Here is a 25,751-nt window from a genome sequence, read left to right as displayed (position 1 = left end):
GAAACCTGGCAACTGAAGAGACAGTTGGACTATCTTTCCAGCAATGATGTGAACCAGGAGGAGCTGGAGTGCTTTATCCTCTCCTTTCCAACCTACACTGTTAACCATACCTGTAACTGGTCCGCCTTCCACAATAAAACTCTTCATCCTGCTCTCTGATCCCTTCCCACTGCTCTTCATCACCCTTGAGCTTCTACCTGGCATACCTCACCCCACCCCACAATCTATTCCCTGGATATCCTCCCCTCCCCTGCCAGCCCCGATTTTCTAACAAGCCTGTGTGCTCTCCAGATCACAGCACCTCCCTCCACTTAATGACCCCACAATCTCTCCCTCCCCACATCCTCCATACTCCACAGCTGCTGCCTGGTGCCATAGTTGCCGAGTTTGGCTGGCTGCGATGGATTCCAAAAATGATAATCATGTCCTATCATTAAATTCAGGTGGATTAGAGAGAGTCCTGCACTTCTAGTTATAAAAAGCATAGTAAAGAAGTCACATCTTTCAGTTTCAGTGTGTCAAATGATTACACTATGAAGTTGTCTTCTTCTCCTTTCATGTTAATGACTTACATATTATCAATATTTCCTGTTTTCCTTTTTATTTTCTTAAGTGCATTATAAAGCCTCAATTTAAACCTTTATAATCTTAAAATGGGTAAATTTTATGAGTTCTTGGGTACTGGAATTTGTCATCCTGTTTTGGTGAGCTTTGTCACTCAGTAATTTTGCTGAACTGAGCCGCTCACTGTTGGAAAGAACACTTGGAAGCTATCACTCAATACTGGCAGTGGATGATATTGTCCCTCAGTGTTGGGGGATGTCTCTAAGAACAGTCAGGAAAGACCTCTGGACTTGCAAACACTATCGGGGAGGGACTTTAGGATGGTTCTGATCTGTCACTGAGTGCTTTTGTGAAGGAAGAAAAGAAATGACAGGAATGTTCTCTTGCCCCCATCACCACAACCCCCTCCCTGATTTTTGTTTGAAAGAATTGGAATGGGCAGAAGTTGGAAGTGGAATAGGATGGGCTCTCTGTCTACATTCCTTTTCACTTCCACTAAATACCTGCCAGAATTTTTGGGCGATGTACAATACATGGGTGCAGGCATATTATAATGATATTCAAGTGACAGAAACGTGTCACTTTATGTGTGTTGTGACACTTGCACTGAAGTATTATTAAGGCAAGGGCACCTGTTTGTCCCAGAGTCCAGCATTGCTAAGGTTGGGAGAGGGAGAGCAAATTTAAATTTAAAAATATGGAAAGCCTGTGCAATCAACTGCAGGATGATGAGATGCATAGGCTTTTGCATGACTTCCAAACGTTTTATTTTTGTTTGGCAATCTTCAACTGGCAGCACAGAGGTCACCAACCATACAATGCTGCTGACAGGTCTCCTCAACCAATCTCTGATAGTGAACCCATCAAATTATTTAAATGGTCTGAGGCTGGAACATTGGACAAGGTTAAGAGGCTGTGACAAGGTTAAGAGGCTGTATCTTTGTGGTTGGTGGGGTTTCCATCATGTGCCCCATGACACAGAGACAGAAAATCTGGGCTGATTTGTATGCAGCTGCAATCTAAATCTGAGCTGCGAGCGATTCCCACTATTTTGTGTTCAATACCCTCTATTTTATGCGTCACAAACCTGGCACAGAAATGTAAATGTCGCTTGCAGAAATTAGTTTGCACCTTCTCAGGCAAAGGCAGTGAAATGTCAACAAAAGAATAAAACTAACATTAACTTATTGCTACAATCCCTCGACCTCAATCTCAGCATATGATTCTGGGCAAAGTACACAGTCTTTTAGAATAGTCACTGAAGTATGCAGCACACACGTTACGATACTGCACCTGGTGGGTCAATATTGAGCTTTCAAAAAACAAATTAGGTGCATTACGGGTAGAGATAGTAAGGTTATGCTAAAGAAACTGTGAAGCAGCAGTGTGCATTAATTTAGCCTAATCTTGGCTGGTGCAGACAGCCTAAGATTGAGACGGACTACAGCCTTTAGCTCTTTGCTTTTTATTTTGTGTGTGACATCTTTTTCTGTGCCTGGTGAACGGAAGCTGATTCCTGTCAGCAGTTTCAGAAAGATATATTCAGTGGATAATTCAATGCTGCATCTAATAGCAGTGTTTACACAACAAGGAACTAATGTGCATCATTTATTTCAACTAAAAAGAGACACAAATTTCAATTGTGTCTTCCAAGTACAAATCTACTGCATTTCTTATCATGGATTCAATAAACATGGCATTTTATTACTAAAGATTTACACACAAAACCCGCATTGATTTTGTCATCTCAATGGTTGCTTACCTGTATAGATAGGCTTTTTTCAGTATAGCCTCAAGTCGATCATTGAATTCAAGGAATGCTAAATACTGGGGGAAATAAAAGGGAACAGGACAAAAAGCATATTGAATATTTCATTCAAAGTTTTTTCTTGGTAGCTGCAATGCTTTGTTATGGAGATGTTTCATCGTTGCTATTGTTATTTATTGCAAAGAATGAGCTTGAAGTTTTACAGCACCTTATTAGATCCTCAGAAGATCCCAAATGCATCACATCCAATGAGATACATTTGCGAGGCAATTTTCTGGCCTAGTTTGCCACGGACACAAATCCCGCCATGACTGCTAATTCTTGCAGGGAAGCCTATATTGCAGGGGGTGGGGTCTCTGATGCCTTGATGCTGCCAATAATGGCGGAGGAGGGTCTTTAACATTAGTTTGAGATCTGAGTGCCCTTTAAAAAGGCATCCCAATCTCTGTGGAGCGGGCCTTGCCAGCATCTTTAAGCCCTGTCCCTCAGGAATGATGCCTCCCCCTTCCGCTTTGAAGATTTGGAGAGAAAACCTTCCAGTTTCTCTGGGAAAAATACATTGGCTTTTGGTCAGAACCTTGACACTTTGCTGTTTTATGGGAAAGTCCTGCCCTTGAAGTGAAGTCCTATTATTTGTGTTGTTAGAAACACAACGTGAGATTGGGTGAACAGTCACTCAGTTGAGCTAAGAGTGTTTATTGTAGACTGCTAATTAATGTCACCAACCAAAGGTCTTCAATGATTGAGGTCCAAAACTGGACATGGAGTAGGAAGAATTTGTGCTTAATGTTTACTTTAACTGTATGTATTTGTGATTTTAATAATATCTTCAATTTAAAAAAATAAATAAGTTCATGATTCATTAAAACAGTGTACATGGATTTATTTAAGTCCAAAATGCTCGACAGTGTAATTAAAGGTATAAAGAGGAATTGCAGCATGCAATATTTCCTTTGCTGTTAGTAAGAAAAGTAAGTTGACATTTTAGCGTCATTAGTAACTGAAATATCTTCATCCTAAGACACAAACTAAGTGTACAGTAAATCACCTTTTTAAAAAAAAAGGACATCTGAAGGTAACTTGAATACATTCATGCAACTGGGTTTACAGACTCACTTGATGAGAATGGATTAAAATTAATCCCTGGAAAATCAAGTGCGACCTCTACACCCAATCTTTTATTTGCAGTCCTTATATGTCATGATGTGGAGATGCCGGCGTTGGACTGGGGTAAACACAGTAAGAAGTTTAACAACACCAGGTTAAAGTCCAACAGGTTTATTTGGTAGCAAAAGCCACACAAGCTTTCGGAGCTGCAAGCCCCTTCTTCAGGTGAGTGGGAATTCTGTTCACAAACAGAGCATATAAAGACACAGACTCAATTTACATGAATAATGGTTGGAATGCGAATACTTACAACTAATCAAGTCTTTAAGAAACAAAACAGCAATCCACTCATGCTGTTTTGTTTCTTAAAGACTTGATTAGTTGTAAGTATTCACATTCCAACCATTATTCATGTAAATTGAATCTGTGTCTTTATATGCTCTGTTTGTGAACAGAATTCCCACTCACCTGAAGAAGGGGCTTGCAGCTCCGAAAGCTTGTGTGGCTTTTGCTACCAAATAAACCTGTTGGACTTTAACCTGGTGTTGTTAAACTTCTTACTGTCCTTATATGTGCCAGGGATATAGATTGACTGAATTTACCCTGTTTCCTGGTTGGCAATTTAGAGTTTTCTGGACACCAAACTCAACAAATGGACTGCCCACCAGGAATCAATTGTTAACAACCTCATTGCTCATCGATGTCACAATACATATGTTCCAAATAAGTAACTGCTGTAAAATATAATTACTGCTTTAGCTGCTCTTGCTTGCACAAGAACAGATCCTGAACATCTCAGTCCAAAGTGTGGCTTTACAACTGAGGTGTGTGACGATACTGTGCCTTTAAGAAATGTATTTTAGTTAAAGTTTTGTGCAGGATGTTTCTAGCAGTCCCTTTCATTTTATCAGTGCTGCTTTGTCTACAACCGGCATCCTGTATTGTTACTGCAGCAACATAATTGCTTCTAATTGCTAGAATGTTGGTTTTAATCTGAACTAATGCTACTCTGCTGTTCTTGGTGCTCCCTTGGGATGTTGCAGAGTGAGACTTGATTCTGATGATTGGCAGGTATGATCTTGTGATGAGGTGAAGCTAGGCTTAAACAGAATATTCAAGCTTAGATGTTGCTTTTGAGCTGAGGGAGAGCAGTGCCTATCTTTTCCCCTGTCTGAAATTGGAGACTGGAATCTGCCAGGAGGTAAGTCTCTTTCTCAGAGATTCTGTAGTATGAGAGTAGATCTTTCTCTCAGAGTTGTTGTTTTGGAAGCTGCAGAGAGAGAGGTTTTCCATTCTGTCTCTGAAGTTTGGAGACTGGAAGCTGCCAGAGACTTACTTTACTTCTCTGAAGTTTTGCTGTTTTGAGGATATATCCTTCTTTGGAAACTGCTGCCTGGACCTCTGTCCAGAAGTGTTAAAAAGCTGAATATCCAGCACCACTTGACCATACTTGATTTGTGCTAACTAATTCTGAAGAAGGATGTATGTTTATGGGATGCTGCTAAATGAGATAGCTAGCTGTTAAGAATTATACTTTGTCATGTTTTTATTGGTACAAGTTAGGTTAATTCTTTTTGTTATACTCTAACTGTGTTCTTAAATAAAGTTTGTTTTGATAAGTGCTTCCTGGTGAGTCACTTGAATCATACCTGGAGCTCACCCTATTGCCAAAAATCAAATGTAAAGAGTTAGAGTCGAGGCTAACTTCACAAAATACCTTAGAGTTTCTGATCTGGTCCTCAACAGGTGAATAAGTCAAATGTGCATGAGATCTTCGTAGTTTTAACTCACTTTAACCACTTTTAATTTCCTACAAATATGCCCTTCAGTATAAGTGCATTATTTGGCTTCAGAGTATTAGCCTAAAGGGTGGAGAATCATAGAATCCCTACAGTGCAGAAGGAGGCCATTTGGCCCATCAAGTCTGCACCGACCACAATCCCACCCAGGCCCTATTCCCGTAACCCCACACATTTACCCTGCTAGTCCCCCTGACACTAGGGTCAATTTAGCATGGCCAATCCACCTAACCCGCACATCTTTGGACTGTTCGAGGAATCCAGAGCAGCTAGAGGAAATCCATGTAGACACGTGGAGAATGTACAAAATCCACACAGACAGTGACCTGAACCTGGGCCCCTGGCGTTGTGAGGCAGCAGTGCTAACCACTGTGCCATCATGCCACAATTAGATTGAGTTTTCATTACTAATGACTATGATCACTTTTGCTGAAAGGTATGCACATGTGAATTTTAGATGAAGACAGGCTCTAGCTTCCATAAACAGATGAACTGTCAATATTTATTGCCTATTATAAGCACATATAAAACAGTGCCGTATGGGCAAGACAACTAATTGCTGTTGGCACCTGTGGAGGTATACCCAAACACATGTCAGAATGTTCAAAAATGGGGAAGAATGGGTAAAAAATTAGAAAAAGGAAGTCATGTTTGAGGTCGATGTTATGCTCCTGAGTGACCTTTGTGCATTCTTAATCTACATTCATTAAGTGCTAATCACAGTAGTTTTAAAAACAAATGACCTCTTTTTCATTCCAAAAGAGAAAACGCTGGAAAATGGAATTACCTCTTTTTCGTTTTGGTAATAATGAAAATGATTCACTGCTCTCCACTCTGCCCCCAGGTTAACAAAGACTTAAGATTTAATTTCACTGGATTTAAAATCCTAACCAGTTATTTATTTGTTTCTTCACAGGATGTGGGTGTGGTGAACCATCGTTGGTTCCCACTGTGGGGTTGTTCTAATGTTGTTGTTGGGCTAGGGTGGGATTAATACACCTGTGGTTGTTACTGTTGTGGCACATCCCAGTCGGGCTCCGCCTCCTGGGAGAGGTATAAGACCCCCTGCTCGGGCGGGACCTCGTCAGTCTGGGATGGTGTACTTACGTTCTAGTAGTTCCATTGTTAGGCAATAAAAGCCTTCAGTTACCGAAGCCTCGTGTCTTGAGTTCAATTGACGTGCATCAGTGGGCATTGCTGGCAAGGCCGGCAATTATCTATCTCTATCACTTTAGAGAAGGTAGTGGTGAGTTGCCTTCTTAAACCTCTAGGGCCACGTCGTTCAGGTAGTTCCACAGCGCTGTTAGGCAGGGAGTTCCAAGATTTCGACACAACAATGATGAATCAGGATTGATATATTTCCAGGTCAGGATGGTGGGTGACTTGTGGAACTTGAAGGAACTCCAATACATGTGCTCCCTTCTCCTTTTAGGTAGGTGAGGTCAAGGGTTTGGGAGTTTAAACATTTTCTTTATATGACTATCACTGGCCTTCCTGAACAGCTGTCAAAGAAGCTTTAGCAATTTGCTACAGTGCACTTATATAGATGGTACACATTGAGCTAGTTGCAAAGAAAGTGAATGTTAAGGAGGTGGATGGGGTGCCAACAAAAAGGGATGGTGTTGAGCTTCTTGAATACTGTTGGAGCTGCACTCATCCAGACAAGTGGAGATAATTGCATCACATTCTTGACTTGTGTCTTGTAGGCTGTGTAAAAGCTTTGGGGAGCCAAGAGGTGAACTACTGACTACAAAATGCACAGCATTTGGCCTGCTCTTGTAGTCACTGGTCCAGTTGACTTTCTGGTCAATGGTGACCCCCAGGATGTTGATGTGTACCATGAATGTTACTTGCCGCTTGAGCCTGATGTTGGAAGGCAGATGCCCAATTGTGTAGAGCAGACACGTGGGAAATATTTCCCCTTCATCTCAAAGGAAGACCAGCGCAAGCTTTCAAATGTCATCAATCTCCTCTGAGATCAATTACCTTTTTCCGCAAGCATTTTGGGGCCTTAAGGAGAATCATGGTGGAACCATGTTCTAGCCTTCCTCATTCCTATAGTTATACTGGAGATGTGTTCAGGCCGGACTCAGAAGTTAATGTAGGAAAATTACATAAGGCCCAAAAACAGGCACAGGGATCAAAATGCATGATTAATTCTGGTCTGTAGCAGGCAGCATGCAAAATCCAAACATAAACATAAGAACATCAGAAATATGAGCAGGAGTAGACCATTTGGTTTCGCGAACCCGCTCCACCATTCAATAAGATCATGTCTGATCTGATTGTGGTCTTAACTCCCATTTCTTGTCTGCTTCCCAAAATCCTTGACTGCATTGTAGATCAAAGATGTTTCGAACTTAGCCTTGAATGCATTCAATGACCCAGTCTCCCCTGCTCTCTGGGCTAGTGAATTCCAAAGATTAGCAGCCTTCTGTGAGAGGAAAAATCCTCCTCATCTCCACTTTAAATGGGAGACCCCTTATTTTTAAACTGTGCCTCCTGGTTCTAAATTCCCCTACAAAGGGAAACATTCTTTCAGCATCTACCCTGTCAAGCCCCCTCAGAATCTCATATGTTTCAATAAGATCACCTCTCATTCTTTTAACCTCCAATGTGTATACGCCCTGTTCAAACCCTCCTCATAAGACAACCTCTTTGGCCGAGGAATCTACCTTTAGCTGCCTGGAATTCTGAAGACTGGGCCACCTCGCCTAGAGGGTTTAAATGTTAAATTGCAGGAATGCAAACTCACTAAAAAATCTTCTGATAGACCCACCTCCTGAGCTCAGGTTAGTCACCCGCCTGTCAGCCCACCTCTGAGAAAAATGGAAGTTGTTGAGTTGAAGATGGTTTGGAGATCCATTAGAGCTTTATATATGTAACACCACTGCCTCCTCACTACCTTTTCTGAGGCTTAAACTTACCCCTCTATGTCTTCACTTTGCCCTCTATTGTCAAGTTGTGTCAAAAGAACTAGTTGTGGTGTTCTTGAATAGGCTCTAAAACTGTCAGTTGGGGGCCTTCCCGCTATCTTTTGCTTCCAGCTGATAGAAACTTGCTATGGATCCTGCTGTTATCAAAGAAAGAACAGCAAATCATCACTCTATAATGTGTCATCTGCAAGCAATAGTTATAGTTAGTGGGTATTGTGATAACCCCCAAGACTTGCATGGGGACATCACTGATTGACCTTCCTGTAGGACTCATTGAATATGAGCTTCCTGAGGATTAGTAATTGACTCACCAGGTGGAGCTCGTCTAGCGAGGTCTGTATAAAGCAGGCCCCTGAGTGGGTCTATTATTGCATTATCCCGGTTTGGACCTGTTTGTGTTCACCACAGGCTTGTGGTTTTCCTTTACTTTATTTTGTGCAATAAAACACTGATCCTTAATAGCTGACTCCTAGACTTATTATAGGTGTTTTGTATTGATAGACACCATATAATATTTATTTATAAATTCTGGTCATTCCACAGGACACTGGGTTGACTTGACATGTGGGGAAATATTCAATCAGCACTGGTACTGATGAAATAATGGGCAGTGTGATCAGAACATGTGTTTATTAGTGTCTGACAAAGGCATTGACATGAGTGTCTCATTTGATTAAGATTGATGAGCTACCTGCATAAGTTATAACATTTGTTGGAAGTTTGCAGGCAAATTTGCAGCCCTCAAAGACGATCCTGTGCCTGAAAAGTGTGTAAACCTAGTTTAATTTCTCTCCTGGTGAGTTCAAATCATTGGCTAGCTCTGTCATTCTTCCCCGCTCCATCCATCAGTCAAAACACTTCTGAGCTTCAGTTTGAACAGGAGTAAACATCTGGCATAATTATACCAGGTAATCTCTCTCAGCCAATTGGAGTTTGGCAGTGATCAAGCCTATCTCACCGAATACTGAAAGGATGGGATAGAGTGGACATGGGCAAGATGTTTCCATTAGTAGGAGAGACGAGGATCTGAGGGCACAGCTCCATAGCGAAAGGGCGACCTTTTAGAACTGAGATGAGGAGGAATGTCTTCAGCTAGAGGGTGGAAAATCTATGTAATTCATTGCCACAGAAGGCTGTGGAGGCCAGGCATTTAATACAGAGACAGGTAACTTCTTGATTGGTAAGGGGATCAAAAATTATTGAGAAAAGGTGTGAGAATGAGGTTGAGATACTTCTCAGCCATGATTGAATGGTGGAGTAGACCCGATGGGTCAAACGGCCCAGTTCTGCTCCTATATCTTCTGGTCTTCTGGTCTATGCACATATATATGTTACATACAATCCCACCAGAGTGTGGAAAAGGAAAGTGAGGTAGCATGGTCCCTTTAATGGGTGATCCTTTGTGGGCCATGTGATCGTGTCAGAACCAATGGAATGTGAGTGCACTAACCGGGGGCAATCAGAGGCGAGGGCATGCTTTCCCAGGGCAGGATGGCTTCAGATGGAGTCAGGGTATTGTGGGGAGTAGACCTGTAGAGTTGTCCTGTTAAACCCTTAGCTGTACATAGTTCTCAGTCAATATGTCTTTTAGTTTGTTACTAACCACAATGAGTGGCCTCAAGTTACCACAGAAAGCAAAAAAAAAATCTATTACTTTAATTTAATAGAATTGATATGATGAGAAAGCATTAAAAAGCAGAGCCTCAGAAACTCATTCATTAAGGCGACATATAAATATTTTGCATATTGTCAGAAATAATTTGTATTTTATTGGAACAGAATTGAAATTTTACGTGAATAGTTTAATTGAAACCAGTGGTTACAGCATATCCCTCCCATGTGTAATATTTTATCAATATTTTCATGTCTCTGTCTAATGATGTAAGATCAATTTTATTCAATAGACACTCAAACTTGAAACATGTTGAACATGATTTAAGCTCTGGCCAACTCTTTGCAATCCAAACACATCTTAGAGACTCAGACAAGAAAATAGCAATGAGATTTACACCTACAACATGAGTTAAATTTAACGCAATCCATGAAAATTTGTTCTAAAATGAAACTAATAATCAAAGTGTATTTACCTTAAGTAAACGATTCAGTCGAAACAAGGGATTACAGTCAAACACCAAGTAGAATAAATCAAATGGGATTATCGATGCCAAATCAAGCTGTTGACACAGAATTTAAATATGGATGCATACTTTTAAATCTTTAAAGGCAACTTAGTCAATATATCTGTTAATTGGTTGGATGTTCATTGGCAAAATGCATGTTTACCTTGAATCTTAATGATTGTGTATAATTCTTTCTCATTTCTTCTTTATCAGCCTAAACAGCAAGAAAATACATCACTTATAAAATTAATATCTTACAATTAAAATATTTTTTACTTTTTTGTGATTTTTTTTGTGTTCATCAAATAAGGAAAGATATTGGCTGGGATTTTCCAATCCCAGCAACGGTGGGTGTAATGGCAGGCATGGTGGGGAAGAGGACAATGTGGCAGGAGCTGAAAAATCGGTTTCCTGCCGGTGTGAAATGATAGCAGGAACGTGCTCTCCCCACCACTATGGTGGGCTGCCATTCCCACGTGACACCATCCTGCATCCCATGAATGCAATGTAATTGAAGGCCTGTCCAGAATTGTCCTCTCCACCATCCAAGTATCCACGCAGTCAGCAGGATATCACATCAGCCTGGTACACGTCCGGACCAACATGGCATGGACATGTCGAGACCTGGAAGAAGGCCTGGAGTGGCGAGTGGAAGATGGAGAGCAACCGTGGACCCTGGAAAACCACGTGCAGGAACAGGTGGGTGGAGTATCTGCCAGGTGGATCTTTACACTGCTGGAGCTTTCAGGATGTGGATGTTTGATTCAGGATTACTGGGGGAGGCTGGAGATTCACCGGAGAGAGTTCTACCTGCACATCTTGAGGCGCTGGGAAGATCGGGGGATCCCGTACTTCAAGAGGGGAAGGGTCGAAGCTGGTTTCAAAGTAAAAATGCAGCATCACCATCTTGAGACCCCTGACGTTATGATGCATTTTAAAATCAAAACTGGACAAGGATCTGCACAGGAGGGGACCGAGGCAGTGTGGGAGCAGCCCATGTCTAGACTCAAGGATCTGAACTGGGGGTACCGTCACACTGCTTAGAGTAACTCCATGGTAAAGGAAGCTGAGCAGGTAAGGTGCAATTAGAGCCATTGACATTTGGAGCACTTGAACGTGAGACTGCAGAGTCATTGTGTTCACAATGGAGTTGATGAGGGTGAGCATTAACAAAGAGGAGTATGAGAACGGAAGATGCAGCTAACCATAAAGGGAGAACAGCTGCTGGATATGTGCAGGATGATCAATGAAAGCCTCTAAAGTGTTTTCTCCAATTGTTGTGGTTAACAGACCAAAGGATATCCAGTCATTCTATAAGTACAGGTTAGGTATAATCAGTGTGCCAGATTAGACATAGTAAGAATGCCTTTGGTAAGGTTGAACATGTCCTGGATACACTCAAGTCTCTTCCATCCTCTCTGGGATTAAGATGTCAAGTAGCTGGGGTGGCATCTTGGTCACCTAGACCTGTGAAGTACTGCATCATCTGGAATGCTGGATTAGGGACAGGCAAGTAGCGCAGATGCAGCTTCAGGATATGACAGTGGTTTCCTGTGGAGACTGGGAGGTCTACTATAGTTGGCCATTACTCTTTAATTTGTTGGATCTATCTATCAGTTTTAAAGTTATTTATTTATTAGTGTCACAAGTAGGCTTACATGAACACTGCAATGAAGTTATTGTGAAAATCCCCTAGTCGCCACACTCTGGTGCCTGTTCGGGTACACTGAAGGAGAATTTTAGCATGGCCAATACATCTAACCAGCACGTCTTTCAGACTGTGGGAGGAAACCAGAGCACCCGAAGGAAACTCACGCAGACATGGAGAGAACATGCAGACTCCGCACAGACAGTGACCCACGGAATTGAACCCAGGTCCCTGGCGCTGTGAGGCAACAGTGGTAACTCCATGTCTGCATGAGTTTCCTTCGGGTGCTCTGGTTTCCTCCCATAGTCTGAAAGACGTGCTGGTTAGATGCATTGGCCATGCTAAAATTCTCCTTCAGTGTACCCGAACAGGCACCAGAGTGTGGCGACTAGGGGATTTTCACAATAACTTCATTGCAGTGTTCATGTAAGCCTACTTGTATGCCACCGTGCTGCCACAGGAAGGAGGAGTATAGAATAATGAATTCCAAGCTAAATGCTGCCTTCTTGATGGCAGTGAACTCATTGAGGAGAAGTAGAAGAGCCTGGCATAACTCAGCACAGCTTCGAGAGGAGGACCATGGTCTGGAGGTGGTTCAGCAAGACCCAATGTGAACCCAATGACCTCTGCAGTCTCACTTAGTGCTCCAAATGTCAATGGTTCTAATTGCACCTTCTTTCAGCTCAGACTCCATTGCCATGGTGATACTCTAAGCAATGCGGAGGTCTCTCTTGCACAACCAAAGGTCTACCGAATACGTATGTCTTCTGGAATTGGGTTTTCGGTGCCACTTTGGCAAAGGCATGGAGCCCTTCTGACTCAGTGAAAATTGAGACCATAGAGTCATGACAGCACAAAACAAGGTTTTTTGGCCTATTGAGTTCATGCTGGCTCCTTATGCTGCTCCTCAACCAAAGAAAAGTGCTTCATTATCCTGAGGTGCTGAGATGAAAGGTTAAATACTGGATCTTTCTCTTTCACATGCTTTAAGGTGACAAAACGAACCATGGAGGCAATCAGTGGACAAATTGAATGTTCTCAGTAAGCAAGTGTCATCAACAAGCTGTCATAGCTCGAGCATAGTTAATGGTGAGGTATCTTGTTTTCTGATTTGTAATTCCCCAGATTGAAATTTTGTTTCATATTTTATACAAGTTGTACAAAAGGCTAATGATGTTGGGCGAAAAGGCTGTACAAAGGAGAATTAAATGAGAAAATTTGCTGCAGAAATGGTGCCTTGTAAATGGGAAGCAAAAGAAAATCAGTACAATCTGTGCAATCCTTTTATGAACAGTAAATGTTTAAAAATAATTTAACTTCATGTTGATCTAATTTTTCAAGGGAAATATATTAGTTAATAACTGAAGAAAAAGGAAAAGTAACACTAAAATTACAATCCCAATGAACAACCTTTCATCAGAATGTCTCTGTCACTATTTCTGCAGATGCGATGTGACCTGCCGAGTGTTTCTGGCATTTTCTGTTTTTATTTCAGATTTCAGCATCCACAGCAATCGGCTCATGCTTTAAATAATGCTGCATACTTTGGCCATAAACTTTAATATTCTGCACAATCTATCTGGCAAAAACAAGTCCCCGTTGTAGAGTCACAGATAAGGCTATGATTTTGGAATTGCACGATAACACTGTTTTGCTTTGTTCAATGCACAGAGCTGAATGTTTAAACTATTAGTAGTTTCGAGAAAAGAGACTTCAGACAGCTGCAGACAGCATTTTGAAGGCTGGCTTCGAAATTGTTCAGGAGTTCTAGTGAATTCCCACTGTAACCCAAACAGGAGTCTGTTGGAATGGCTGTAAACTTCATTAGGACAATGTAGCCACTTGCTCCACAAGTGGAACGCAAGGAACAGCTCAGATAATGACTGTGCCCATCCAAGTCAGACCATCTTGAATATACTGAGCTTCTGACCTGAAAGACCCATTCCTGGCTCCATCAAAACCATTCACATTGCGTCAGCTGAAGCCATTGTTTGGATTGTTTACCTCAACATAAACTATAACTGCTCTCCCAGCCATATGAAGAAAAAATAATAATTAACTGAATTAAAAGTCATGAGTTGCTGTGGTGGAATTGAAACTCATATCTTCAGGTTATTAGTCCAGTTCTCTGGATTAATAATCCAGTGACATGACCACTTTGCTACTGTACTGTACTTAAAGAGATCAAGTGTATTTGTGAAAACTGGCACTCCAAGTGAGAAGAGACATACTACATTTTGAACTGAACATGACTGGAGGACATAGACCCCAGGTATTGAGGGAAAATTTTTATTTTTTTATTTTTAAAGCGCCCTGTCTCATGTGGGTCACAAGCTATCACTTCATGGAACAAGTTGACCTGGCAATCCTCTCCCAGTGAAATCAACTTCCAAATGCATTTCCAGGATCATTGTCAAAGTTGGGAAACGCTGCATTTGCAGCCCAAAACTACAAGTGCTCATTCTTAGAGATCTTATATCCTGATCCAACACACTATGGTTGGTTCAGTGGAAGCATGGAGTGGTAATGTGGAATGGTGCAAAAAGCTATAATCCCTGGATTTTAGTGACAGATTATTATTATTATAGCCATCATTAGCACATTCTTTCACTCATACTTGGATCTTTAGTTATGCTTCATGATTCTGTTTATTGTGAAATTGTGTTTGATATTTCTTTTCACTGTTGTCTCATATCTACTGAATGAATCCACCAAATGATGGCAGTATTGTAACTGCACAAAATGGCCATAGTTGTCATAACAGCTTAATGGTGATGTGTAGTGAATGCGTTATTAAACTTGCCGTTTCCATTGTGAAAGTCTTTACTCAGTTGGAAATGATGGATGTGTACTTCTTTTTACGGATTTTTAGTTTTTGTCCCATAGCTGTCATTGCTGCTCTATGATTCATTGAAACCAAATGCAATTGCAGCTGAGCAAGTGGCTTCAGTTCCTCCCTTCCCTTGACAAAGTGTCCCAGCATAGCTAAAGCTTTCGATTTACTGAGCTTGTCCACAAAAAACAAAATTTGTCTCCAATTAGTGACAGGTAGACTTAAGAGACATGCACTTTGGGGACTTCAACTCACAACCATTTAGTTGGGAGATGATTGACTCCTGTGTCAGCTGTTTAGAACCATAGAACCATAGAAAATTACAGCTCAGAAACAGGCCTTTTGGCCCTTCTTGTCTGTGCCGAACCATTTTTTGCCTTGTCCCACTGACCTGCACTTGGACCATATCCCTCCACACCCCTCTCATCCATGAACCTGTCCAAGTTTTTCTTAAATGTTAAAAGTGACCCTGCATTTACCACTTTATCTGGCAGCTCATTCCACACTCCCACCACTCTCTGCGTGAAGAAGCTCCCCCTAATATTCCCTTTAAACTTTTCTCCTTTCACCCTTAACCCATGCCCTCTGGTATTTTTCTCACCTAGCCTCAGCGGAAAAAGCCTGCTTGCATTCACTCTATCTATACCCATCAAAATCTTATACACCTCTATCAAATCTCCCCTCAATCTTCTACGCTCCAGGGAATAAAGTCCCAACCTATTCAATCTCTCTCTGTAACTCAGCTTCTCAAGTCCTGGCAACATCCTTGTAAACCTTCTCTGCACTCTTTCAACCTTATTTACATCCTTCCTGTAACTAGGTGACCAAAACTGTACACAATACTCCAAATTCGGCCTCACTAATGCCTTATATAACCTTACCATAACACTCCAACTTTTATACTCGATACTCCGATTTATAAAGGCCAATGTACCAAAGGCACTCTTTACGACCCTATCCACCTGTGACGTCACTTTTAGGGAATTCTGTACCTGTATTCCCAGATCCCTCTGTTCAACTGCACTCTTCAGAGTCCTACCATTTACCCTGTACGTTCTACTTTGGTTTGTCCTTCCAATGTGCAATATCTCACACTTGTCTGCATTAAATTCCATTTGCCATTTTTCAGCCCATTTTTCTAGTTGGTCCAAATCCCTCTGCAAGCTTTGAAAACCTTCCTCACTGTCCACTACACCTCCAATCTTTGTATCATCAGCAAACTTGCTGATCCAATTTACCACATCATCATCCAGATCACTGATATAGATGACAAACAACAATGGACCCAACACCGATCCCTGCGGCACACCACTAGTCACAGGCCTCCACTCAGAGAAGCAATCCTCCACAACCACTCTCTGACTTCTTCCATTGAGCCAGTGTCTAATCCAATTTACTACCTCCCCATGTATACCTAGCGACTGAACCTTCCTAACTAACCTCCCATGAGGGACCTTGTCAAAGGCCTTGCTGAAATCCAGGTAGACAACATCCACCGCCTTCCCTTCATCCACTTTCCTGGTAACCTCCTCGAAAAACTCTAATAGATTGGTCAAACATGACCTACCACGCAGTTTACCTGCTAAACACACCAAAGTGAAAAGTATGAATAGGGCCCATGCACTAACAGATGTGTATTGCAGACATTTTTATTATGATTTCCTTCAGGGCATAAAACTTGGACACTGTTTTCTTATTTACACAGATATTATTTCTTGCACATACTGGAAAAAAGCCAGGAAAAGTTACTTTGACTTTAAGAATGCTCATTGTGAATGATACAAATGCCATTACATGTCCCCAGATGAGATGTTATTTCCTGAACCTTACTGCTAAGATTGAAATGTCAGCTTTTCACTACACCACTAAATTCAGAGCCCCTCATTGATGTGGTATGTGTGAAGAGAAAACTTGTTCGTTCATCTGCCTTTGGCTAACCCTGAGCCCCATTGACAGTCATTGTAAACTGTGGTGATTGTCCCTTTCAGGATTCATCTGCAGAGTGAGGGTCAGAGTAAGGGTCACCTCATCCAGGAAACCAATCAGAGAGCAGGGTGGGAGATCACCCTGGTGAGCTCAGGTTTCTGTTCCAGAACCTTCTTGGAAGCTGACTGGCAGCCATGAGACTGCAAGCCTCTGCGTTATAGTTAGATATAAATAAATGTTGCAGTTGTTATTTATCTAACTGGTGAACAGTTGTTATTACATAAACCAGTGGCTGAGAAGGCTATGCTGACCGGCTGAAGCTGAACACTTAAACTGTCAGTATCTTAAGTGGGAAGATAAAGACAACAATGAACAGACAATGACGAATGAGAATCAACTTAAGCTTTAAGTTCAGGTCAATTCACATTCTTAGAAGAAAGTATGCTCTTATGCGACAACTAGGAATATAGAAAACAGGACCAGGTATAGGTCATTCAGCTACTCAAGCCTGCATAGCCATTCAGATAGGTTATGCCTGATCATTTACCTCAATGCCATTTTCCCACACTATCTCAAATCCTTTGATGTTTTTATTATCTAGAAATATATAATATTTCAAAAATGATTAATGTTAAATTCGGAAATAGTAAGCCATGGATTTTGGGCTTTCTTCCTGAATTTTGCCTTTTGACTGGTGCAGAGAAAGAAACATAGAGAGATAGAACAGTACAGCACAGAACAGGCCCTTCGGCCTACGATGTTGTGCTGAGCTTTATCTGAAACCAAAATCAAGCTATCCCACTCCCTATCATCCTGGTGTGCTCCATGTGCCTATCCAATAACCGCTTAAATGTTCCTAAAGTGTCTGACTCCACTATCACTGCAGGCAGTCCATTTCACTGAAAACTGAAAAGAAAGTGGGGCAGAAATGCTGCTTGAATTCTTATGGCTCAAATTTACCTCAGATCCTATGGAGTGTTTGTTCACCTCATCACACATTAACAATGACAAGAAGTTGGTGCTATGTCCAATGGTTCATTTTCCTTAGTCACTGCCCCTGCACTGCCTCTGGAGAATAACATCTGCATGATTGGCAGCAGGAGCCAGATGGTGACTATAATTATAGGGTCTTCCTTCCTCCATCTGTTTTCACACCTCCTCATGTGTATTATTCGAAGCAGTGGCAACTTATAAATTGATATTACTGGTGACAAATCTAACACTATTTCCATATCTCATCAACTTTGCACTGACCGGATAGTAATTACGGGCAGACTGCTGGCTCTTGAAATCTGAGTCAGTTACTTTTCCAACCTCCTCAGTCAAAGTGGAACATCTCATCAAAATATTTTCATACCAAAAGCATTTTATTCTATCCTTAGCTAATGTGCGTCAGCTGGTTCAATTGGTAGCACTCTCTCCTCAAGTCGCAAGCTTCTGCATTCAAATGCCTCTCCAGCCCTTAAGTGTGAAAATCAAGGCTGAGCACTGAGGGAGTGCTGCACTGTCAGAAGTACCGTCTTTCAGATGACATGCTAAACTGAGGCTGTGTATGGCTGGGAGGATGTAAAACATCCCAAGCACTGTTTTGAAGAAGTGAAGGGGAGTTATCCTCACCTGGTCCTATAATTATTCTTTAATCAACATCACAAAAAACAAGCTTCCCGCTCACTATCAGATTGCTGTTTGTGGGATTTTGCTGTGCACAGTTTGGCTGCTCAATTTCCTACGTTACTACAGTGGCTAAACTTCAAAAAGTACTTCACTGGCTATAGGGGGCTTTGAGGTGACTGGTAGTTGTGAAAAGTGCTGTATAAATGCAAATCTTTCTTTCTAACCTTGTTAAGCAGTTGTATTAAGTGGCTATCCCTCCCACAACAACAACTTATATTTATATAGCATTTTTAACATAATAAAACATCCCAAGGTACTTCACTGGAGTGTTACAAAGCAAACTTTGACACACCGTATGAAGGAATATTAGGGTAGATGATACGGATATGTTTTAAGGAGCATCTCAAAAGGGGATGAAAAAGATAGAGGCTGGGATTTTGCCGCTTTGCCCCGCCCATTGATGGGTGGAGCGAGTTGGTAAAATCACATGAGAGCCGGGAAATCAGGATCACGTCTAGTTTCTTGGCTCTCCTGATCTCACAGGAGCCAGATTTCTGGTGGGGTCAGCCTCTCGTCCATTTAAATTATTTAAATATACTTTACTGTTGATTTGCTTGGCATTAATGAGCCCGGCGCTCAATCATCCAGGCTCACTTACCTTTATGGCCTCACCGGGAGAGGTTCTCTCTGGTGAGGAATGCTCCTGCTCACTATGAACATGGAACAGTGATGTTGGCTTCGTTGGTAGAACCGGAGGCCATTGAGGCCCCCCAGGGAGGCTGAGGGCAAAGGGGGGGTGCTGCTTAGGCAGTGTCAGCCCGGCACCTTGGACTGCCAGCCTGGGATCTTGATAATGTCCACCGGTAATGTTGGCGCTGCCCACTGGGGCCTATGGGGCAGTGCTTATAGTGGGCGGGGCCTATGGGGGGCCTGAAGGGGTGGCCTGATCGAGGAGGGAGGGGTGGGCCACTGCGCAACTCTGCCTGCATTCGGTTCTGGGGTGGAGGGGGTGCCCGCTGCCGCTCTGCAGGTGATTGGTATGGGGAGGGATGGGGGGGCCCACTCTGCATCATGATCATTGGGGGGACATGATTGGTCTGGGCGGCGGGGGCTGCATTTCGACAGCGTGGGGCTCGCGATTAGCCGTGGGCCCCTGTGTTTGCATGGTTGGGGGGGGGGGGCGGGTTTGCTGAGGCTGCCTGCAGCAGGAGGGGCCTGACAGCAGTCTCTCTGTCTATCAGATCTCTGCTGCTGTAATTGTGCATGTGTAGACACAGAGGACTGCGTTTGTACAATAGCTCCCGCTGCAGGCTGGCTGGTGAATGAAGTCCAGCCCACTGCCTGTATCAGCTAGAAATGGTCCAGACCATTTTTCTATGTACTATGTGCACAAGATTGGGCATAAAAACCCACCCAAAAAACAGATCCACAACTCTCCCATTTTCATGCTCGCTGGACACTTAGAATCAATCTCATAAAATCCCACCCAGAGAGACTTCAGAAGGAAATTCCAGACCTTAAGGTCTTGGCAGTTGAAGACATGGCTGGCAATGATGGATCGGTTAAAATTGGCAATGCTCAAATGGCCAGAATTAGTCGAGTGCAGATATATTGGAGGGTTTTGATGAAAGGTCTTTGCCTGAAATGTCAGTCTTGTTTCTCTCTCCTCTGATGCTACCTGGCCTACCAAGTATTTCCAGCATTTGTTATTTTTATTATCTCAGAAGGCTGTGGGGTTGGAGAAAATTAGATCAGGACGGGGTAGATCTGGGGAGGGCTTTGAAAACAAGATGAAAATGTCACAATTGTCTTGTTATTTAACAAGAAGCTAATATTGATTAGTGAACCACACTGGATTGGTGTGAGGTATGGAGTAAGGTCAGGGGCAGCAAAGGTTTTTGCTGAACTCATCTTAGGGTAGAATAGGGGAGACGATCCAGAGATGCATTGGTAACAAAGGCATGGATGAGAGTTTCAGCAGCAGATGAGCTGAGGCAGGGGTGAGTAACGCAATATTACAGAGGTTGAAACAGCTGGCTTTAGTGATGAAATTAATATATGGTCAGAAGCCTATTTCAGTGTCATATATGACACTAAAGTTGGAACAGTCTGGTCCCACACATTGGAATATTTTAAATGGAATACTGCTGGGAGTCCTCTCTGAATACATAATTAACCCAAGTTCACACGGTTCCAGCAAAGTTGACCCAGGAGCATTTTCTACTTTCAGGAGCTAGGGGTACGAAGGCCATTCTCGATCATGCATTTCCCTCATTCCCTTCTCTTTTTACAACCCTCCTTTAAAAAGGTACTTACAACGGCTAAAATGTAGCTCTGGCAAAGGAAGCCCTCCAGAAACTCTCTTAATCTTAATATGTTAGTTTTGACCATGGCTTTCTGAAATTGATGTGGAGATGCCGGCGTTGGACTGGGGTAAATACAGTAAGAATTTTAACAACACCAGGTTAAAGTCCAACAGGTTTATTTGTTAGCAACTGCCATCAGCTTTCGGAGAGTATGCCCTGTTTGAGAGCAGATATCCACTCCATCTGACGAAGGAGCAGCGCTCCGAAAGCTAATGGCATTTGCTACCAAATAAACCTGTTGGACTTTAACCTGGTGTTGTTAAAACTCTTACTGTGTTTCTGAAATTGTGCAGGGGATCATTGCTGAGTCTGATTCTGTCCTTAAATGAATGGAAATTTCAGTTGGGATCTATTACTTCAATCTGTCCATGTCATTTAAAAAAAAATAAATTTCTTCATGGAATATTGGCGTCGCCGACATTGATTTTCCATCCCGAGTTTTCCTTGAGAAGGTGGGGCCAATCCTTCTTTAAGTGCTACAGTTCTTTAAATGACCAAATGCAATAGAGAGAAATCTGCTCCATGCACTTTCCAACACTTATCACCAGATGGCAACCAGGACCAAGAATTCTGACTTAATCTTGCCTCCCTACCTCAGTGACATGCAGTGAAGCCAGCTGGAGCACTTCCACTTGTGTCCAAAACAAGGCCAACTAATTCAACAGAATCTAGTGAGAAAATAAAGGATCTTCCATTCTGACATGGCATATGAGTGGTGAATTTAGAACTACTGTTCCTTTTTCATCAAAATGTGATCAGTTCAACAGAATGATTGCATGATTATTTGAAACCGGTAAATGACAGAGAAACTTACTATTACGTCTCCTTGTTTAATGAACTGGAGTCGGACCTGGAATACTGACATATCAAGTAAATAGATGAAGTCACATATGTAATCCATGGTTAACCAGAAGGTAAGAGTCTCTGGTGTCTGATAGTTGAAAGCCCATCGCATAGGAATAAACCAACAGCTCCAGTTCCACGCTAGTACCACAAAAAACAGCCACAGCACGTAAAGCCGATCTGAAACATAATATTTCATAATTAGAACACAATGTCAGGATTAAACATTTCCACACAGTTCAAATACTTTACAGCCATGTTTAACGTTTATCTTAAAGTTATGATGGTGACGTTTCTTATGCTAAAAGTTTTACACGTTATAGGCTCAGTGAATCTACAGACTTTGATTTTCAATTTCAATTCAATTTGGCTGCCTGGTTTGGAGGGTAGGCCTTATGAGGAAAGGTTGAGGGAGCTAGGGCTGTTCTCTCTGGAGCGGAGGAGGCTGAGGAGAGACTTAATAGAGGTTTATAAAATGATGAAGGGGATAGATAGAGTGAACGTTCAAAGACTATTTCCTCAGGTGGATGGAGCTATTACAAGGGGGCATAACTATAGGGTTCGTGGTGGGAGATATAGGAAGGATATCAGAGGTAGGTTCTTTACGCAGAGAGTGGTTGGGATGTGGAATGGACTGCCTGCAGTGATAGTGGAGTCAGACACTTGAGGAACATTTAGGCGGTTATTGGATAGGCACAGGGAGCACACCAGGATGATAGGGAGTGGGATAGCTTGATCTTGGTTTCAGATAAAGCTCAGCACAACATTGTGGGCTGAAGGGCCTGTTCTGTGCTGTACTGTGCTATGTTCTATGTTCTAATTCTATTCTCTAAGCCAGTCTACAGGTGGTATTTTTACCATAGGGTAAATATCAGTATATTTAGCTATATTTTCCTCCTAGTGAGTGCATCTAGTTTCCTCTGGTTAGATTGATAGCTCATGAATTTGGTAATCTGGCCCAACAGAAACTGCTGAAGCTTATTTTGATAAAAGTCAAACCGTTATTGAGCTTTCGTACATTGTGGCATAATGGTCAACCTTCGGAAAATTCTTCCACAAACAGCTTAAAGTTTTAAAGTTGGGTAAGATTTAGACATGGAGTACAAAATGTGAACCATTGATGTTGGTGAAGGAGGAGTAATTTCTGCTTGTTGGTCACCAAGCACGGTTTGCTCCATGTGGCCATGTTTTAAAAATCCTGTGCATCATCTTGGCAACATGGCCTGTATTGTCCTCTTTCTCCTGTCCGCCGAGATGTTGTTGTGGAAGGTGTTGAGGAAAATCCAGTGCCATCCGCCACTTTACCATTCTAATATCATCTTCAAACCGCCCTGACTATCTTCCTAACCACTGTGCGGCACGGTAGCACAGTGGTTAGCACTGCTGCTTCACAGCTCCAGGGACCTGGGTTCGATTCCCGGCTTGGGTCACTGTCTGTGTGGAGTTTGCACATTCTCCTCGTGTCTGCGTGGGTTTCCTCCGGGTGCTCCGGTTTCCTCCCACAGTCCAAAGATGTGCGGGTTAGGTTGATTGGCCGTGCTAAAAAAAAAATTGCCCCTCAGTATCCTGGGATGCATAGATTCGAGGGATTAGCGGGTAAAATATATGGGGGTAGGGCCTGGGTGGGATTGTGGTCGGTGAAGACTCGATGGGCTGAATGGCCTCTTTCTGTACTGTAGGGTTTCTATGTCTCTTTGATTCCATACACTGATTTATAAGCTAAGTTTAACCCTAAACATATGTTTCTGACGAGCCCTAAAATTGAGCACTAAATGTACATAAAGAATGAGATGTCAATTAAACACTGAATACCAGCCTAAACATGTATTTTGATGTTAAAAAAAGGATTGGCTTCAATGATGGGTTGACTTAACCACCATGATCTACGGTATCTATATTTTGGAGTTTCAGAATAAATAGAACTCTGCAGTGATGGAAGTGGAAGACATGGCACTAGATGTTTCCAACTTCCAAAGATACTTTTGCTTCAGATCAAGATGACATTATTCTCTCTGATAGAGCACATGACAACCGTAAGATAGCTGACTAAACAAGTCTCTGAACTCTTTGAACCTGCGAGGTCCTGGAAGAGTATGAGAAATGAATATCATGATTTGACGATAACCACCAAGGTAATGTTGAACTGGAATGACAAATTCTGCACTTTGGACATATTTGTCAGCTGTGGCTTAGTAGTTAGCATAGCCACACTTGAGGCACCAGTTTCTAGGTTCAAGTCCCACTCCAGGACTTGAATACAAAAATCAAGGCTGACACAGTGCTGAGGGAGCATTGCAGTCAGAGGTGCCATCTTTCAATGAGATGTTTATTTATTTATTTTATTTTAATTTGGGTCACAAATAGACTTACATTAACACTGCAATGAAGTTACTGTGAAAATCTTCTAGTCGTCACACTCCTGTGCCTGTTCGAGTACACTGAGGGAGAATTGTGCATGGCCAATGCATTCAACCAATACGTCTTTCAGACTGTAGGAAGAAACTGGAGAACCCGGACGAAACCCACGTAGACATGGGGGGAACGTGCAGATTCTGCACAGACAGTGACCCAAGCCAGGAATTGAACCCGAGTCCCTAATGCTGTGAGGCAGCGGTGCTAACCACTGTGGCACCATGCTGCCCTAGATGTTAAACTGAGGCCCATCTGTCTGCTCAGGTAGATTCCATGGCACTCTTTTGAAGACAGTAGGATACCCCAGTCCAAAGCCGGCATCTCCACATCATGACTCTTTTGAAGAGCAGGAAGTTATCTCCAGCATCTTGGCCAATAATTATTCCACAATCAACATCACAAAAAATAGATTGTCTGATCATTATCACAGTGCTTTCTGTGGGTTGTTGCTGTGGGCAAATCAGTTGCTGTGGTTTCTACTTGACAATAGTGGCTACACTTCAAAAACTAATTCATTGGCTGTAAAGTGCTTTGAGATACTGGGGGTTGTGAAAAATGCTATATAAATGCAAATTTTTCTTTTCTTCCTTCTCTGTTTGTTACTGTATTCAAATTTTCAACCTAGTGCCTTAAAGGAAAGAAAACATTGCCATCAGAAACCACACTAAACTTTGCACTGTCATAATTAAGCGAAGGGGTGAATTTCCATGAAGCACCTTCTGGCATGTTCACTTTGCCAGAAGAGTCATTGCTTTCCCAGGGTTTCTGCAAATCTTTCGCTGAAGTTATGGCAGACCATCAGGAGAGCCCCAGTGAAATTCATCTCCAATTTCTTTCTCCTAAAATTAGCATTGTGAATGCCATGATGAGACCGTAAGACATAAAGCAGAGGTAGGTCATCAAGCCCATCGAGTCTGCTCTGTCATTCAGTCAAATCATGACTGATCTCGTGTGATAAAACTCTGCTTTCCCGCCTTATCTCCATAACTTTTGATTCCCTTATTGATTAAAAATCTATCCATCTCAGCCTTGAACATACTTAACAACCTAGCCTCTACAGTTCGCTGTGGTAAAGAATTCCACAGTTTCACTACCTTCTGAGAGAAGAAATTCTTCTTAAATGGGTGACCCCTTACTCTGAGATTATGCCCTCTGGTCTTAGACTCTCCATAAGGGGAAACAACTTCTCAGCATCTACCCTGTCAAGCTCCCTGAGAATCCTCTACATCTTATTAATGTTGGCATCTCATTTTTCTAAACTCCAATGGGTGGGATTTTCCAGCCATTCTCGCCCCAGAAACTGGAAAATCCCACCAGAGGTCAACGGACCGTTTCATGGTCCACCCCTCCCCTGCTACAATTCCTGCGGTGGACAGGATGGAAAAGGTCGCCCCCGTGAATCCAGGAAAACTAATTTGTTTTTATATAAGTCAATACAGTCTTATTCCATTTATGTAGAAAATGATAGCACACTGTGTAATACAAAAAAGGGATGTAACACAATGACACTTCCAACAATTTCTGATCAATAAATGAGGCGTATAATGATATGGGGGCCATTAGTGGCTGTTAAGGAGTTGAACAAGTGATGCATAAGCCCTGATGTGTTGCACATTCATGCTAATTTCTCTTGTTTTGTGGATCAGTGAACATGAATGGTTTTATCGATTTTCCATATCAGCTACCTGCTTTAGTATCTACAGAGGATGGCACAGGAAGTAGTGTAGCACAACCTGAACCGGAACTGCACAATATTACAAAGCACCTATCATCACTACTTGCACTTGGACTTAGTGGCAACACATTGTTTTTAAT

General features: G+C 42.2%; 1 protein-coding gene across 1 annotated transcript in view; it reads right to left on the bottom strand.

Moving 5' to 3' along the window:
• The window catches only part of LOC144495472 (cyclic nucleotide-gated channel beta-3-like), an 84,633-nt gene that overhangs the window by 49,324 nt on the left and 9,558 nt on the right, over positions 1–25,751 (bottom strand). The window contains exons 5-8 of the mRNA XM_078215489.1: positions 21,496–21,704; positions 10,458–10,508; positions 10,262–10,348; positions 2,327–2,391 (exon numbers count right to left, since the gene is read on the bottom strand). Of these exons, the coding sequence (XP_078071615.1) occupies positions 2,327–2,391; positions 10,262–10,348; positions 10,458–10,508; positions 21,496–21,704 (412 nt within the window). The remainder of the gene's footprint in view (positions 1–2,326; positions 2,392–10,261; positions 10,349–10,457; positions 10,509–21,495; positions 21,705–25,751) is intronic.

This window comes from Mustelus asterias, chromosome 7 (genome assembly GCF_964213995.1).
Source record: "Mustelus asterias chromosome 7, sMusAst1.hap1.1, whole genome shotgun sequence".
NCBI lineage: Eukaryota > Metazoa > Chordata > Chondrichthyes > Carcharhiniformes > Triakidae > Mustelus > Mustelus asterias.
This window is presented reverse-complemented; position numbering and strand designations above follow the sequence as displayed.